The 16048-nt window shown below is 46.7% G+C and overlaps 1 protein-coding gene across 1 annotated transcript in view; it reads left to right on the top strand.

The window, feature by feature from the left end:
• The window catches only part of LOC146869470 (acidic mammalian chitinase-like), a 181710-nt gene extending 167252 nt beyond the window's left edge, over positions 1-14458 (top strand). Inside the window, exon 9 of the mRNA XM_085636615.1 lies at positions 14243-14458. Coding sequence (XP_085492741.1) covers positions 14243-14458 — 216 coding nt within the window. The remainder of the gene's footprint in view (positions 1-14242) is intronic.
• Positions 14459-16048: the final 1590 nt, after the last annotated feature.

The following is a 16048-nucleotide window of genomic DNA, read 5'->3' on the forward strand; positions in this document are numbered from 1 at the left end:
CTTGCTCAAAAAATAAAATACCAGTGTGGGGGGCTCGAGCCCCCCCACACACCCCAGAGACCGCCACCTCCACAGGGCACTAAATATTTAAAATAGGGGTTCCGTTACGCCCCCCCAAGCCTTGGGGCTTTCAATTAAGTGGGAGGGGGGCCGCGTGCCCCCCCCCCCCGGAGCCAATGATGGCCCTGGGGACCGCCACCCCCCAGGGCTGGCTCCTGCAGTGTCCTGGGGTGCCCACCCGGGGACACTGCTGTTTGAAATGGCAGGGCGGGAGCCTCGCGGCTCCCGCCCTGCCATTGCAAACTGCTTTGCTTCATTGAAGCAAGAGCAGGGAAACCGGCTTTCATTTCAATGAAGCAAAGCAGATTGCTTTTCCACATGGGGAGCAGCATGTTAGCTGCTCCCCATGTGGAAAAGCAATGCCAGCTCCCGCAGGAAGCGGGAGCCGGCTGGGACCGTAGGGAGATTGGGACCCCCCCACAGTCCCCAACGAGGTGGCCAGGCCACGTGGCCCCCCTCCTCAAAATGTTTTAATTTTTTTTTTTTTAAAAGGGGCTGGCCCCGGGGAATGGGGTCCCCGGGGCCAGAAGTGGCCATAGGAAAGGGGCAAGGCACCCCCCCTCCAAATAAAAAAAATACTTCTGAAAAAAGGCCCTTGCCCTGGGGTATGGGGTCCCCGGGGCAGATTAAGGCCTCGGGAGGGGGGGCCACGCGGCCCCCCTTCACAGTTTTAAAATAAAAATTAAGGGGCAAGCCCTGGGGGATGGGGTCCCCAGGGCCAAAAAATAAGAAAAATGGGGGCTACACAGCCCCGCTTCTTAAAAAATTTTCTTTTTTTTTTTAAACGGGATCGGGGAGGAAGCCACGCCCCCCTCCTTTCATCACTCTGCAAACGCGCCAGGGGGCGCGTTCGCAGAGGGGGAACGAATTCCCCTATAATACTGGGGGTCCCTGGGGGCCAACTAGCCCACCAGGAACCTCCAGTAAGCGCCACGGAGCTGCGTTGCAGTATGTTGTAAAAAGGGGCGTGGCCTCTGAACACTTCTCTGCATTGCCCCACTCCCTGGCGCATACTGGAGGTACCTGGTGGGCTAGTTGGCCCCCAGGGGACCTCAGGATTGAAGAGGAATTAATTCCCCAACTTAAAACGCGCCACAGGGCATGTTTGCAGACATGTCACCTCAGGCCCGCCCCCTTCACCATTGTGCAAAGGCACCCTGTGGCACGTTTTAAGTTGAGGAATTAATTCCCCTTCAATCTTGAGGGTGCCTGAGGGCCAACTAGCCCACCAGGTACCTCCAGTATGCTGCAGGGAGCTGCGTTGCAGAGAGGTGTTCAGAGGCCTCGCCCCTTTTTACACCTCTCTGAAACACAGATCTGTGATGCTTACTGGAGTTACCTAGTGGGCTAGTTTGACCCTAGGGACCCTCAGGATTCAAGGGGACTTAATCTCCCAACTTAAAATGCGCCATGGGGGCACGTTTACACACTGGTGAAGGGAGGGGACGGGGCTTGAAGTGACGTGTGCAAACGCGCCCTGTGGTGCATTTTTAAGTTGGGGGGGTGGGGGGGGGGAGAAATTCCTCTTCAATCCTGAAGGACCCTGGGGGCCAAGTAGCCCACCAGGTGCTTCCAGGAAGTGCCACTGTGCTGCGTTGCAGAGAGGTGGTGCAGGCCGTGCACCTTTTTACATCTCTGCTACAAAGCTCTGTGGCGCTCACTGGATGTACCTAGTGGGCTAGTTGGACTCTACGGACCCTCAAGATTGAAGGGGAATTATTTCCCCAACTTAAAATGCGCCACAGGGCGTGTTTGCACAGTGGTGAAGGGAGGGGATGGTGTAGGAAAGTGGCTCTATATATACTGGACCGAAGTAAAATCAGCCGAACTACGAATTCAGATTTACTCACCTGTTATCAGGAGAGACCTCAGTACTGCATGTTTGAGCCCAGTACTGATCCTGAAAAGTAATTCTAACTGTACTTACCAGTAACTTGAATTTCCTTCCATATGATATCATTGCCTCCCACCCCTGTTCCTGTTTAATAGTACTCCCGTGAACATGGAGAGACCTCAGTGCTGCATCTTGCATACTTGACCCAGCCGTGTTGCCAGGCCCATTTAGCTGCAAGTTCTGCCACTGGACCACTGATCAACACCCAGCCCTTTCTCCGGTCAAGGCACCATCCCCTCAGGCCTCCCAACCCTCCTTCAAAGGAGGTCTGATCAACGCACGCTCAATGTGCAAGCACAATCAAGACATACATGACCTCATCTTGGAGTCCAATTTTGACTGCCTTATGATAACGGAAACTTGGCTGACTGCAGACGGTAACCCTGACATTGCTGTCGCCCTACCTCAGGGCTACTCGCTTTTCAGGCAAGATAGAGTTAAGGGCCGAGGCGGAGGTGTTGCAATTATTCTCAAAGACACCCTCCCTTGTCATACCTTCAGCTTGGAGCCCTTAAAAAAGACAGAAGGTCTAGGTTTCTCTATTAAACTGAACAAACACACTTCTTCCTCAGGTGGACTCATCTACCGCCCACCCGGTAATGCCACCGAGTTCCTCGACTCCTTGTGCGATTCTTTAGGACTACTTTCACTTAGATACCCATCCTTCACCCTCCTAGGGGATTTTAATCTACATCTCGAATCAAAATCAGATGCACAAACTATTAACTTCACTCAAACCCTTGATATGTTCAATTTTAGGCAACTTGTTACTTCACCTACTCACTCCCTGGGTCACACCCTTGATGGAGTTTGTACTAACTCTTCCTCACTATTCATATCGCCCCCTTCGCCACAGATCTGGTCTGATCACTCCCTAATCCCTTTCTACATTACGAGTACAAATCCGTCAGCCTGCAGTAAAGCTAATTCCTTCCCTAACAACCACATCAACTGGAAAAAGGTCCAAGATAACCTCATCCTTAAACCCCCAATACAAACTCAAGCCCCCATTCTATCTGGTAACACCGACGCCGACCTCTTCCACAACTAGATCACACAGGAAATGACTTCCAGAATCCCACCTTTACGCTCCCGCACCTCCCGGTGTAAAACCAAAACAAATGCTCCTTGGTTTACACCTGAGCTAGCCAATGCTCATTTGTTATGCAAAAAGGCAGAACGTAAATGGCGAAAGACATACGAGGTGATAAATCGTCTTTCATATATCGCTACAAGGAAAAACTATCTCTCTGAAATCAAAACGGCCAAAAAACACTACTACGTAAACGCCATCAAAAACTCCTGCCAAAAACAAAAGGCACTATTCGCGATAGTAAAATCATTTACGCAGCCCAAGGCACTTTTGCCTGAAATTCCCCCTTCTCAGAAGTTCTGCGACCAAATCTCCGACTACTTCGAGGACAAAATTGCCTCTATTCAAATCAACTTTCCCCCCCCAGCTACTCCACCTGCGCCCCTTCCACCGGACCCTCAAGGCAACCCTTTTAGCAGCTTCTCCCCGTTTACATTAGACCAAACTAGAGAAGCCATTCTGGCTTGCAAATCGGGCTCCCCGTCTGATCCTTGCCCCCCCAAAATACTTCACCAACTAATTGACGTGGTCAACCCGACCATTAACAACCTAATCAACACATCGTTCAGCACAGGCCTAGTACCCAGCCGTTGGAAAAAGGGAATAGTCAAACCCCTGATGAAAAAGGCTAACAAACCCCCGACAGACCTTACCAACCTTCGCCCGATATCGCTGCTTCCGGCCTTGGGAAAAATATCGGAACAACTAGTGCATAGTGAGCTAAAACGCTACCTGGACCATAACAATATTCTTCACCCCCAACAATCGGGCTTTCGGCCTAAACATTCGACCGAAACCGCGCTAATTGAACTGCCAGACACCATAAAAGCCTTACAAGATCAGAGGAAAAACTCCATTCTCATTCTTCTTGACCTAACGGCAGCGTTTGACACTGTCTCCCACCCCATCCTTATCAGTAGACTCATGGACATCGGCATCTCCGATTCCGCTCTATCTTGGATACAATCCTTCCTCTCTGACCGATCTCAAATTGTCGCTCTGGGCCCCTTCCACTCCAAAGAAAAGCCAGTATTCTCTGGTGTCCCGCAGGGGTCCATCCTGAGCCCCCTCCTCTTTAACATCTACCTTATCCCCCTTCTGACCCTGATTGAATCATTCGGCATACCTGTCACCTCGTATGCCGATGATACACAACTCAACTGAAGCAGAACTCAACCTTAAACACTGCTTGACCGAAGTCTTCCGATGGATGGACAACAACCACCTAAAATGCAACTCGAGTAAAACGGAGATCCTTCCGATCGGAAAAAACATCTCCTTCTGCCCTGCACTCTGGTGGCCAGACAATTCAATTGCCCCCCCTCTGACAGTGTCATCAGCCAGGAATCTTGGCGTAATCTTCGACTCCGATCTCTCTTTTGATCAGCATGCCAGAACTGTCGCAGGCACATGCATCGGATTGATCAAATCCCTCAGAAAGTTCTTCGACTTTCTCCCTCTCGACGCCAGAAAAACGGTGACAGTGGCTCTCATAATCTCACGCCTGGATTATTGTAATGGCCTGCTCGCAGGGGCAAAAAAGAGCACAATTCTGAAACTACAGAGCGTACTACATACAGCCGCGCGTTTAGTCCTTGGACTACCCCGCAGATCTTCCATCACCGCAGCGCTTCGATCCCTTCACTGGCTACCTCTTCACAAAAGAATTCTCTTTAAAATTTTGATCATAGCCTTCCGGGCCTACAATAAAACAGGCCCTAAATACCTTAACAGACGTTTTCCCCACTACACCCCTAGTCGACACCTTCGCTCGACCCATGACAATCTCATCCTTCCTTCCAAATACAATTTGATAACTAAAGGTGGGAAAACCCTCAGTTTCCTTGCCACCAAAGCCTGGAACAAACTGCCCAAAACCCTCAGACAACTCACCCAGGAAAAACCTTTTAGAAAACTTCTTAAAACCTGGATTTTCACTCTCCCTGACAATTATTCCAAAGCAGCTATCTAATCCTCCTGGACTGGTTCTCATAGGATCTTTAGCGCCAAGATGCTCCCTTTGGAGCGAACGCTGCGCTCTATAAATACCCCACAAATATCAAATATCAAAATATCTTTGAGCCCAGTACTGATCTAAAAAGTAATTCTAACTGTACTTACCAGTAACTTGAATTTCCTTCCATAGGATATCATTGCCTCCCACCCCTGTTCCTGTTTAATAGTACTCCCGTGAACATGGAGAGACCTCAGTGCTGCATCTTTGAGGCCAGTACTGATCCTGAAAAGTCATTCTAACCGTACTTACCAGTAACTTGAATTTCCTTCCATAGGCTAACATTGACTGGTTTCACTTGGAAATTTTTCTAAGTGTGCAGTTTTTGAACTTTTAAATATTCATCTAAAATGAGCCGCACTACAAATTCTGATTTACTCACCTGTTATCAGGAGAGACCTCAGTGCTGCATCTTTCAGCCCAGCACTGATTCTGAAAAGTAATTCTATCACTTATAAATTCACCCAGGCACTCTCCTTGCAGTACTCTAATCATTCAGTCAGTATCCAAGTACTCATGCAGCGAGCCAGGCATTAGCACATGGACTGCCTCAAACCCCTATCCACTAAGCATGCAGTATCCTAACTAACCAACACACTTATAGTTCTGCACTTATACATTCAACAAAAAAAACAATATTTCAATTTCACTATTTTAAAAAACATTTTTATTTCCATTTATATTAAAAATATATAATGTAATTTAAAAATTAAAATATGTAAGGTTAAACTGTAAAACATCAGTATAAAAAAATACATATAACTTATTACATTTAAAAATTATCATTTAAAAAAACCTTCAAAATTCACTGAAAAAGCCATAGGTTTCAGACATGTTATAGTTAGGAATTAGCATTTAAAAAACCTTAGAAATTCACTGAAAAAACCATAGGTTTCAGGGCTGTTATAGTTAGCTGGACATTTCACTCGTACAAAACCATAGAAATTCCTCCGTTATAGTTAGTTGTACTCACTATAACTCGCGCGCCCGCAATCCACTGCTGATGTCACAAATTACATCATTCATGACCTGGTCAGTGACATCACTGATGACATCTCAAATGACATCACTGATGACATCACTGATGACATCATCCACGTGACAATCAGATACACCTCATCATACACTAGTATAACCTTTCATCACTCACTGTAAAATACAGAGTACCTTATTTGAATCCATTGACACACCAATACAAGTTTCTAAAAACCCACTCAGTGATTCCTAGATCTACACACACATCTAATCACTTACCTATAGATTCACTCATACATGCTGTCAAAGATCAATGGAACACTATCAAATATACTTGTACACCTATATCGACATTACACACCAGCACACATCCTGTTCACTTATGCAATCATCCTACTCATTTATGCAAACAACGAATCCTACTTGCATTTACTCAGCTACACACTTATACAAACACCACTTCATTTATTCATATAGATAGTAACTCATACTTAGTGTGTTATAAAATCACTATTACAAGTATACAGTTATCCATACAGTCACTCATACAATAACTGAGACTTATGTATACTTTTTTATATATAACAATTGTCACATACAGTGCCTTTTCTTTTTCTAGTTTGTTGGAAATGTACCATTAAGAGATATATTTGCTCATCAGCACACCATAAAGATATTCACTCACCCAAACAACTGTTATAACACGTAGTCTTAACCTCATATACCTACTGAATCAACTATTCACACATCTTTCGGCAGTCACACCCCCCCACCGAACCACACACATTCACTCTCCCATACAAATACTCAGTTAACTAAACAACTAATATAGACTTTCACATTGCTAGTAACCAACTGGTACAGCAGTTTACACAACAACTGACAAAGTGATACAGATATTCACACAGTTTAGTCACTATCCAATATATTTAGTGAGATACTATAAAATAGTCAGGTAAACAGTCAATAACACTGCTACTAAATCCTCCATCCAGATATTTATATTTATATATCCACTCATTCTTCAATGCAGATTGCGATATATATATATATATATATATATATATATATATATATATATATATATATATATATAATACATATTTAACTAACGAACCAAAGCACATTCACTGGGTGATGTCATCAGTGATGTCACTAACCATGTCATGAATGATGTAATATGTGACATCAGCAGTGGATTGTGGGCGCGCGAGTTATAGTGAGTACAACGAACTATAACGGAGGAATTTCAATGGTTTTGTACGAGTGAAATGTCCAGCTAACTATAACAGCCCTGAAACCTATGGTTTTTTTCAGTGAATTTGCAGGACATTTAAAGGCAGGGGTGGGACTATCTCCATATCGACAGCGGCATCTGAAGAAGGCTAATGGTGCCGAAATGCATTATGCCTATGCTGTATTGAAATAAAGTCTTCTATGGTTTTCCCCGAAGAGGCCTCGTACCTTTCCTTACTTGGAGTGGTTTCCTTTGGATATTTACGCGCCGGCCAGTGGCGTGAACGAGGCTCCGTTCCTTCAAGCGGTGGGAGTATTGCTGGCATTTGCTGTTTCAGCTCTTGTTGTTCTCCAAGTGATTGGAATAACTCCTGCTCACCTCCATCACAGGCAACGCCAGGGATGCTGCCAGGTGCAGCTCGTGACTACACGGGGAGTCGTTTGTACTGTCATTACGACTCACTCCCCGGCAAACCTCTGTGTGTGGGGGCTTGGAGCGTCAAAGGGACCCGAGAAGGCTTGATGTCATCTACTCTACCTGGACTGGTCGTCACCTCACTTTGTGCCTTTTTTTTTCCCTGTCATTTTCCCCACGGAACCCACAGCCAGAAACACTGCATTTTGGGAGTTGGAGTTCTTTGTGTATTGCAGTGCAACACGTGATTTGGGGCTGGACGTTACCCTCCAATGGGGGCTTTGCAGGACATTTAAAGGCAGGGGTGGGACTATCTCCATATCGACAGCGGCATCTGAAGAAGGCTAACAGTGCCGAAATGCATTATGCCTATGCTGTATTTAAATAAAGTCTTCTATGGTTTTCCCCGAAGAGGCCTCGTACCTTTCCTTACTTGGAGTGGTTTCCTCTGGATATATATATATATATCTATATCCTCAAAAAAAAGTAGGTTTCAGGGGCGTTTTAGTTAGCTGGACATTTCACTCGTACAAAACCATTGAAATTCCCCCATTATAGTTAGTTCAGCTATGCGTCGGGGTGCCCCTGTGATTAGCATGACCTCCTCTGTAAACCCCTAGTGTATATAATAGGACTGAGGGATTAAAACTACCTCTTAAAACGCGCCACAGGGCGTGTTTGCACACGTCACCTCAGGCCCCATCCTCTCAGTAAGCATCACGGAGCTGCGTTGCAGAGTGTTGTAAAAAGGGGCGTGGTCTCTAAACACCTCTCTGCAACGCAGCTCTCTGGCACATACTGGAGGTACCTGGTGGGCTGGTTGGCCCCCAGGGACCCTCCGCATTGAAGAGGAATTAATTCCTCAACTTAAAACACGCCACAAGGCGTGTTTGCACACATGTCACCTCAGGCCCCGCCCCCTCCCGTGGTTCATTTAAGTTGGGGGATTAACTCCCCTTGAATCCTGAGGGTCCCTGGGGTGCAACTAGCCTACCAGCTACCTCCATTAAGCGCCACAGAGCTGCATTGCATAGAGGTGTAAAAAGGGACGTGGCCTCAGAACACCTCTGCAACGCAGCCCCCTGGCGCATACTGGAGGTTCCTGGTGGGCTAGTTTGCCCCAGGGCCCCCCAGTATTCAAGGGGAATTTGTTCCCCATCTGCAAATGCGCCAGGGGGCGCGTTTGCAGAGTGCTGCAAAGAGGGGTGTAGCCTCCGGCGCGATGCCCGTCATTTATTTATTTATTTTTTAAGAAGGGTGGCTGTGTCGCCCCCCTTCTTTTTCTAATTTATTGGCCCCGGGGACCCCATCCCCCGGGGCATGGCCTTTCTTTTTTTTTTTTTTTTTTAATTAGTTAGGAGGGGGGCTGTGTTGCCCCCCTCAAGCCACTTATGGCCCCGGGGACCCCATCCCCCGGGGCTGGCCCTCTCCATTGGGGACCCTGGGGGGTGCCCAATCTCCCCCTCACGGTCACACCGGCTCCCGGCATCCCTCCGGAGCCGGCATTGCTTTTCCCTGCTCTCTTTCAAAATCCAGACCAAGTTTGTTATGGCAGGGCGGGAGCCGCGAGGCTCCCGCCCTGCCATAGCAAAGTACAGTGTCCACCCCGGGACACTGCAGGAGCCGGCCCTGGGGGGTGGTGGTCCCCAGGGCCATGACAAGGCTCCAGGTGGGGGGCCACGTGGCCCCCCTCCCACAATTTACAAAGCCCCGGTGGGTAGTGGTCCCTGGAGCTGGACCGTCGCGGACCTCCAATTTTAATATTTAGATACCCGGGAGGTGGTGGTCCCCGGGGTGTGTGGGGGGCTTGAACCCCCACACAGGTTATTTTTCTTTTTTAAAAGCCCCTGGGGTGGCTGTCCCCAGGGATGCCTTAGAGGCCCCCCAACATTAAACTAAGAAGCCCCAGGGGGTGGCGGTCACCGGGGCTGGTGGGCCCCTTTGGGCCCCCCATCCCAATACAAATATTGCCCCCGGGATTTGGCCCACCGGAGGCTAAATATTAACGAAGCGTGGGAGCCCGCGCTTTGTGTCTTTTTTTAGTTGTGGCCAAAATGCGCGCTGGGTGCACGAATCTCGCAGTGTTTTTTTTTTGTTTAAACAAAAAAGAAGCTTTTTGGGCACCCCCTGAGCAGGCCTAGGGGGTCAGGGTTTTTCTACCCTGGCCCCTTTTTGCATTTTGCACATTACTTTTTCTGTTTTCTTGTGCCTAGATTCCACCAAGGCACAAGATGGCTGCCAACATTTTCTGGTTTGGAGTGTTGACAGCCAATTAGCATTAAGCTCGTGCTCGGGAGGATCCGCGTCCCTAGATATATATGTGTTTTTACTTTGATTTTTCTCAGCAACTACTGAACGGATTTACACCATTTAACAAAAAGTGTTCTTTCTGAACCAAGAACTACCTCTTTGCCAAATTTGGTGTAATTCTGTTCAGCAGTTCGGGCTGTAGCCGTGTCTAAGGATTCCTATGGAAAATTGCATGGGGAACACATGTTTTGGGACCCCCCTTTATTCTCGGCCCGCGCTTGACGAATCACCCCGAAACTTTCAAGATGGGAGCGGACCGGAGCGCCCCACGAGTTTTGAAAATTTCGCGAACATTCGTCAATCGGCGCCAAAGTTATTGGGAATAGAATGTTGCGAATTTCCTATGGAAAATAGGTCCTAACTATAACTATCTACTGGCAACCGCCAGTAGATAGATAGATAGATAGATATCACACACAAGACCGCTTCACTGGAAAGCATTCAAGAGGACACAGCGGGGAGTTGCGGAGAAACCAATTTATTCACAGCTGCTTTTCGGCGTAATTCGCCTTCCTCAGATGCCGACAGCACAGGGTTGACCCACCTCCCTCTTATGGAAATTCTGCGGCTCTCCAATTGGTGGAAATAGGACTCGTCCCACCAGGTTGTTTGCTCTGTAGTCCTGAACTGTAGACTTCAATGACCAGCATGCAACACTGTGGTAAGCACCACCAGCGGGACGGATTGCAATTATCATGAACGCTGATGTACCAAGCAAAAGAGGGGGGGTTAATACTTTGGGAAACCCCGTAATTCATGTGTCCATTGACTTCTCCGGGTCCCCTACATCCAAGCCCCAATTTCAAATGCAGTCAGGGCCGTGAATAGTCGATACAGTGATGACGATTCCCCATGTAATCATGGACTGTCTTCTGGCAGCGGCCACTTACCTGACCCGATCCTGAGGCGGGCCTGTGGTTTCCAATCCCTTGGACGCCTCCTAACACGATGCCAATAATGTCACAGGCCGCTTTGCTGGACGGGTCCTCTTTAGCGCGTTTGCCAGCAACATGCGCAATATATCACACACAAGACTCCTTCACTGGAAAGCATTCAAGAGGACACAGCGAGGAGTTGCGGAGAAACCAATTTATTCACAGCTGATTGGCATGATGCATTTCAGCATAATTCGCCTTCCTCAGATGCCGACCATATAGGGTTGACCCACCTCCCTCTTAGGGAAATTCTGTGGCTCTCCAACTGGTGGAAATAGGACTCGTCCCACCTGGTTGTTTGCTCTGTAGTCCTGAACTGTAAACTTCAATGACCAGCATGCAACACTGTGGTAAGTACCACCAGCGGGACTGATTGCAGTTCTCATGAACGCTGATGTACCAAGCAAAAGAGGGGGGTTAATACTTTGGGAATCCCCGGAATTCATGTGTCCATTGGCTTCCCCGGGTCCCCCAAATATATATAGATATAGATATATATATCCCCTCGCGACAGGACATAGTTAAAAAAAATATTTTGATAAACTCATTAAGTTCAAATAATATTTTAGAATTTTTAAAAGAATTAATTGAAAAAATAAGTTTAAAAAATGGTGATAAAGTATTTTTAAAAAAATGTAATTAATGAAATTGACACACTGAATTTGAAAAATATACAAATCCAATCAAAATCATTAAACATGATAACTTCAGAGATAAGTTATAGATAGGAATTAGCATTTAAAAAACCTTTGAAATTCACTCCAAAAAACCAAAGGTTTCAGGGGCGTTATAGTTAGTTGGACATTTCACTCAAGGTCACAGCAGACGCCGCTGTATCACCGGGAAGCGTGTCGCAGGGCCTGTCGCGGACCAGAACAACCGCCGAGTAATCGCAGGGTCCCCGAAGCGCCTCGCATCGCCGGAGAAGAGGATCGACGTCGCATCAGACACCGCCGCATCACCGGGAAGTGTGTCACAGGGCATTTCGCGGCTCGCATTGTTGTCGAAGCAACTCGCATCGCCGGGGAGAAGGATCGATATTGCAGCAGACGCCGCCGCATCACCGAGAAGCGCGTCGCAGGGCCTGGCGCGGTCCGCATTGTGTCGCATCAAGACACCATTTTTGATTCATTGCTCCGGATCTTCATCGCAGCACGGCGTTGCGGGCCGCATCGCTACGGAAGCGCAGTAAGAAAGCGCATCACCTCCCCTCGCAGAGAAAAACCGATGCACCCCCCACGCAGCAGTAGGGACCTGACGCATCACCGTTCTTGTGTGCAAGGAACCGACGCATCACCTTCCCTGCAACACTTTCGTTGTATAGTGTTACGCATCTTAAGGTACATTGAACTCAAAGTGTCGCATTTTAACATCTAAAGAGAATTAAGCTATTTCTACCATTTAAGTACAATATTGTGGATTTTTTTGTTTGTGGCCTTTTGATAAGTCTATATAAAGAATACTTATTTTTATACTACAACTTGTGTGGTGTCCATCTGTAGTGTTGTCACTTGGTTACTGTATGTGTTCACAAATGCTTTACACACTGCCTCTGAGATAAGCCTGTCTGCTCGTGCCAAGCTACCAAGAGGGTGAGCAGGGGTTATTTTAGAAGTGTACCCCCTTACCCTGACTAGACGCTAGGGCCCCTACATGGACAAAGGTACCTACCTCTGCTAACTAGAGACCCTCAAATCTAACATAAAGGATCTATAAATACCATCTCAAACATCTGACCCGAAAGATATTCTGCTTCAAAAGATGTTTCTTGCTCTTGACAAAACGCCCACAATGCCTTGGCTATCTTCACTAGATGTCTCTATTTTGTATCCTTAAATGTACGTTTGCGACTAGTGAATGCGTTCGTACATCTGCCCCGAACCATGATGCAGATACAAGCTGATGGGCACCGGTTTGAATACTGTATCAAAAAAAGCACTCCGATGCCGCCTCAGGGCTATAGAAGTGCAATTATATTAGGGATTTTGCACATGATTGTTTTCTATTTCTCACAAACTAAATGAAGTAACCAAAGTTGAGAACATTTTTAAACACTTTAAAAATAAATAAATTTCCTGAATGTGACTAACGTCGCACGCTCCCTAGCAATGTTGATGCTACTAATAGCACTATAGTCCCTTCGTCTAATCTGCATGCAAACCGCCCAAAATATCGATTGAGAAGCAAACATAAGATTAAAAATTATTAAAACACTGTGCACACATAAATGTGGAGTTGCTAAAAAAATCTATTGGGTAGTTTTGGTCCGGAAGTAGCCTAACATGAGCAGCAATTTCCCTTGAGTACGCACAGGACAGTGTGTCACATACGGCACTACAAACTTGCCTCCCTGTAGTAGACATGTGACTGAACAATTTTTTGAACCCCCGTTTGCACTGGCCAACTACTGCAAAAATGTATTTTTAGCCAATGCAAATGCAGTGGCAATTGGCATGTGGGGGGGCGGCAAAAAAACATAAACTAAAAAAATGTACCTTTCTTTCGTCGCAGCACGACGTTCTCCTCCCTCGGGTGTCTTCAGGAAGCTCCTGATGCAGGAAACTGCACTGCCCAATCCCGGGGCAGCTTTCACAGCATGAAAGCAACACCAGGATTGGATACAGTAGGCTCTCCTAAGAGCACTGGTGGCCTGCGCTTTCTCTAACCCAGCACAAGACGGCCGGCCAAAGAAACGTGCACATTTTAAAGCGCATAGCTCTCTGCTGCTGCCACTCTGCAATGCTGGCACTGCCCTGTCCTGACACTTATTTCACGACAGGTTGCAGAAAAAATAAAAAGGTAATTAACTTTTATTACCATTTTATTTTTGAACTCTGGTGATTGTTAGTCAACTCTCTTCTGCTCAAATGGAGGAGCCACCTATGTAAATGTCATTCTTCAGCTCATCGGTCTGCTCAAATGTGACTTTTGACAGGTCAGACAATGGAAATGCAGGTGCAAAATTAACCTGTCATCAATACAGAATTGTTCCGTCACTGGTGCAAAGAATGTATTCTGCTTTCCTTACTGTGTTTTGATACTATGTTAATATTGTTTGCCCTTTCATACTACACAGCAATACAAAAAAATGAGTAAACCATTCGAGGCAGTTGCCTAGATCACTATCCGCTAAGAAGCGCACATTTTTTATTAAATTCTTTTTATAAAATATGGCCCAATTGCCAATTCCTACTCTGGCCATATTAGATCTGAGGTTTAACTCTGCCTGGTTATGTAACTTTGTACACACACCTATTAAGAATATAACAAAATAAATGGATGGGTCTTTTCACAACTTTTCTCTATGTAGTTTCAGGTCAAGTTTGCGAGGGAGCAAGGATTTGGAGGCGGCAAGGTGTGGACCATCGGCCAGGATGACTTTGCGGGGACTTTCTGCAACGAGGGCCCGTACCCTCTTACAAACAAGCTCAAGGAGTTCCTTGAAAGTAATGAGGACACAGGAGAAGGGGGAAAATCACAAAAGTGTGAAGTCCATGTTCAGCGTGGTGCCAGTGTCCGGGGGTGACAACAGTCCTTCCGGTCTCCACTGGCTGGAGTGAAGCAGTGAAGTGCAGGGTGCTGCCCGAAGCCCTTGTGCCTCTCTTGGGGCCGCACTGGAGTATCTAGCAATAGTGGCCGGGTGCCCCGTGGAATGGACGGGGTAAGAGTGGAGAGTCCATCAATCTTTGGCTTTGCCATGGATCGCTGTCTCTTCTAGGTCTGCTGGGATGAATTATCCCCTGACGTCAGGCTGAATCCTGAATCTGGGGAATAACTCATGAAACAAGTTAATTTCGTAGACAATATCGATACTGGAAAACATCTGATACGGTTTGCTGGTAAATTCCAACTTCTGATAGTGACCAGAAACCAGCTGAAGAGGGTGGGACACTTCTGTCACTACCTCTGCATCCCTGGCAGACAGAGGTTAATTTATTTTAATGCAGTTGATGTGTGCGACTTTATTACAGACATTTTGTAAAGGAATGTTTTCATGTTTCATGTAATATTCATGAAAACGTTTTTCTTTTTTTTTTAAGGAAATGGGACCTTCCATAGGAGAAATGGGAGGGTGTCCTAGAGATTATTTGCAGTAATATTCTCGAGCTACTGCTGTTACAATATTGAAAACGCACATCGCGATCCCTGAATATTAGATGTAAACGCATGATGAATGTGCTTGTGCACTGCCAGTGCCCTGGCCAAAGAGGGCATGAAAGAGCTGAAACGTGTTCAGATCAGAACCTCCTAAATACATTTGGCCCAGGGCCCCACAAATCCTTAAAATGTCCCTGCTGGGGGGGACATCACTCCAAACACACTGCCAAGAAAGCCTGGTAATGGTCAGGGCACAGAGGCCTCTTTAGGAGGAGGTAGGGACCAAACCTTGCACTCTCTTGAGGACGTGGAGCCTTCGTTTGAGTTTAGTGAAGTAGGATATCCGCTAAACATTGTCACATGACCCGTCCTCATACTTAAAGTGCCAGTGATATCGATGCCCTCTTCATGCAGGGGGCAACTCACCTGCCACGTGTTGGCAGATACCATGCGTCCGCCCAACTCCAGTTAAGGACCCTGGCCGCTCCTTCACTGGGACCTGGCGGTGAGCAGGGCCTGTGGCTTGTAGTTTGGGAGGCTAACCTTTGGATTACCCTACAAGTGACATAGAAAGGACTTTGGCTGAGTAGCTGCTGCAGGCACTCCTGGACCAGGCAGCTGTTCCTTGGTCAGGACAAACCTATGCTGTTCTAGGTGCAGCTTATTCTTGTGTTCGTTTAGTGTGTGAACCGTTTACTTGTGCGTGACTGCTGCATACATTGAGATCCCTGGGTGAAACAAACGATTATTGATGGAAAGGTGGCACCAATTCTCTACTGAAGCGTTTCCAAACACTGGGTCATGAGCCCATTTTTGGTGGGCTGCTAAAGTCCGAGCAATAAATAAAGACGCTTAAAGATTTGGTGCTGATCTTGTCACATTTAGGGGAGCTTCAAGGAGGAGGCCAAATGTCAGCCACGTCTTTTGACAAATTGCTGCTTATTCTTTTAACACATGGACTGGTATTTACTTTTCTTTCTCCGACTGTGAAGTGAGGGAAGTTTTTAAAGTGAATTAG

Source organism: Triturus cristatus, chromosome 1_1 (genome assembly GCF_964204655.1).
Source record: "Triturus cristatus chromosome 1_1, aTriCri1.1, whole genome shotgun sequence".
NCBI classification, from domain to species: domain Eukaryota; kingdom Metazoa; phylum Chordata; class Amphibia; order Caudata; family Salamandridae; genus Triturus; species Triturus cristatus.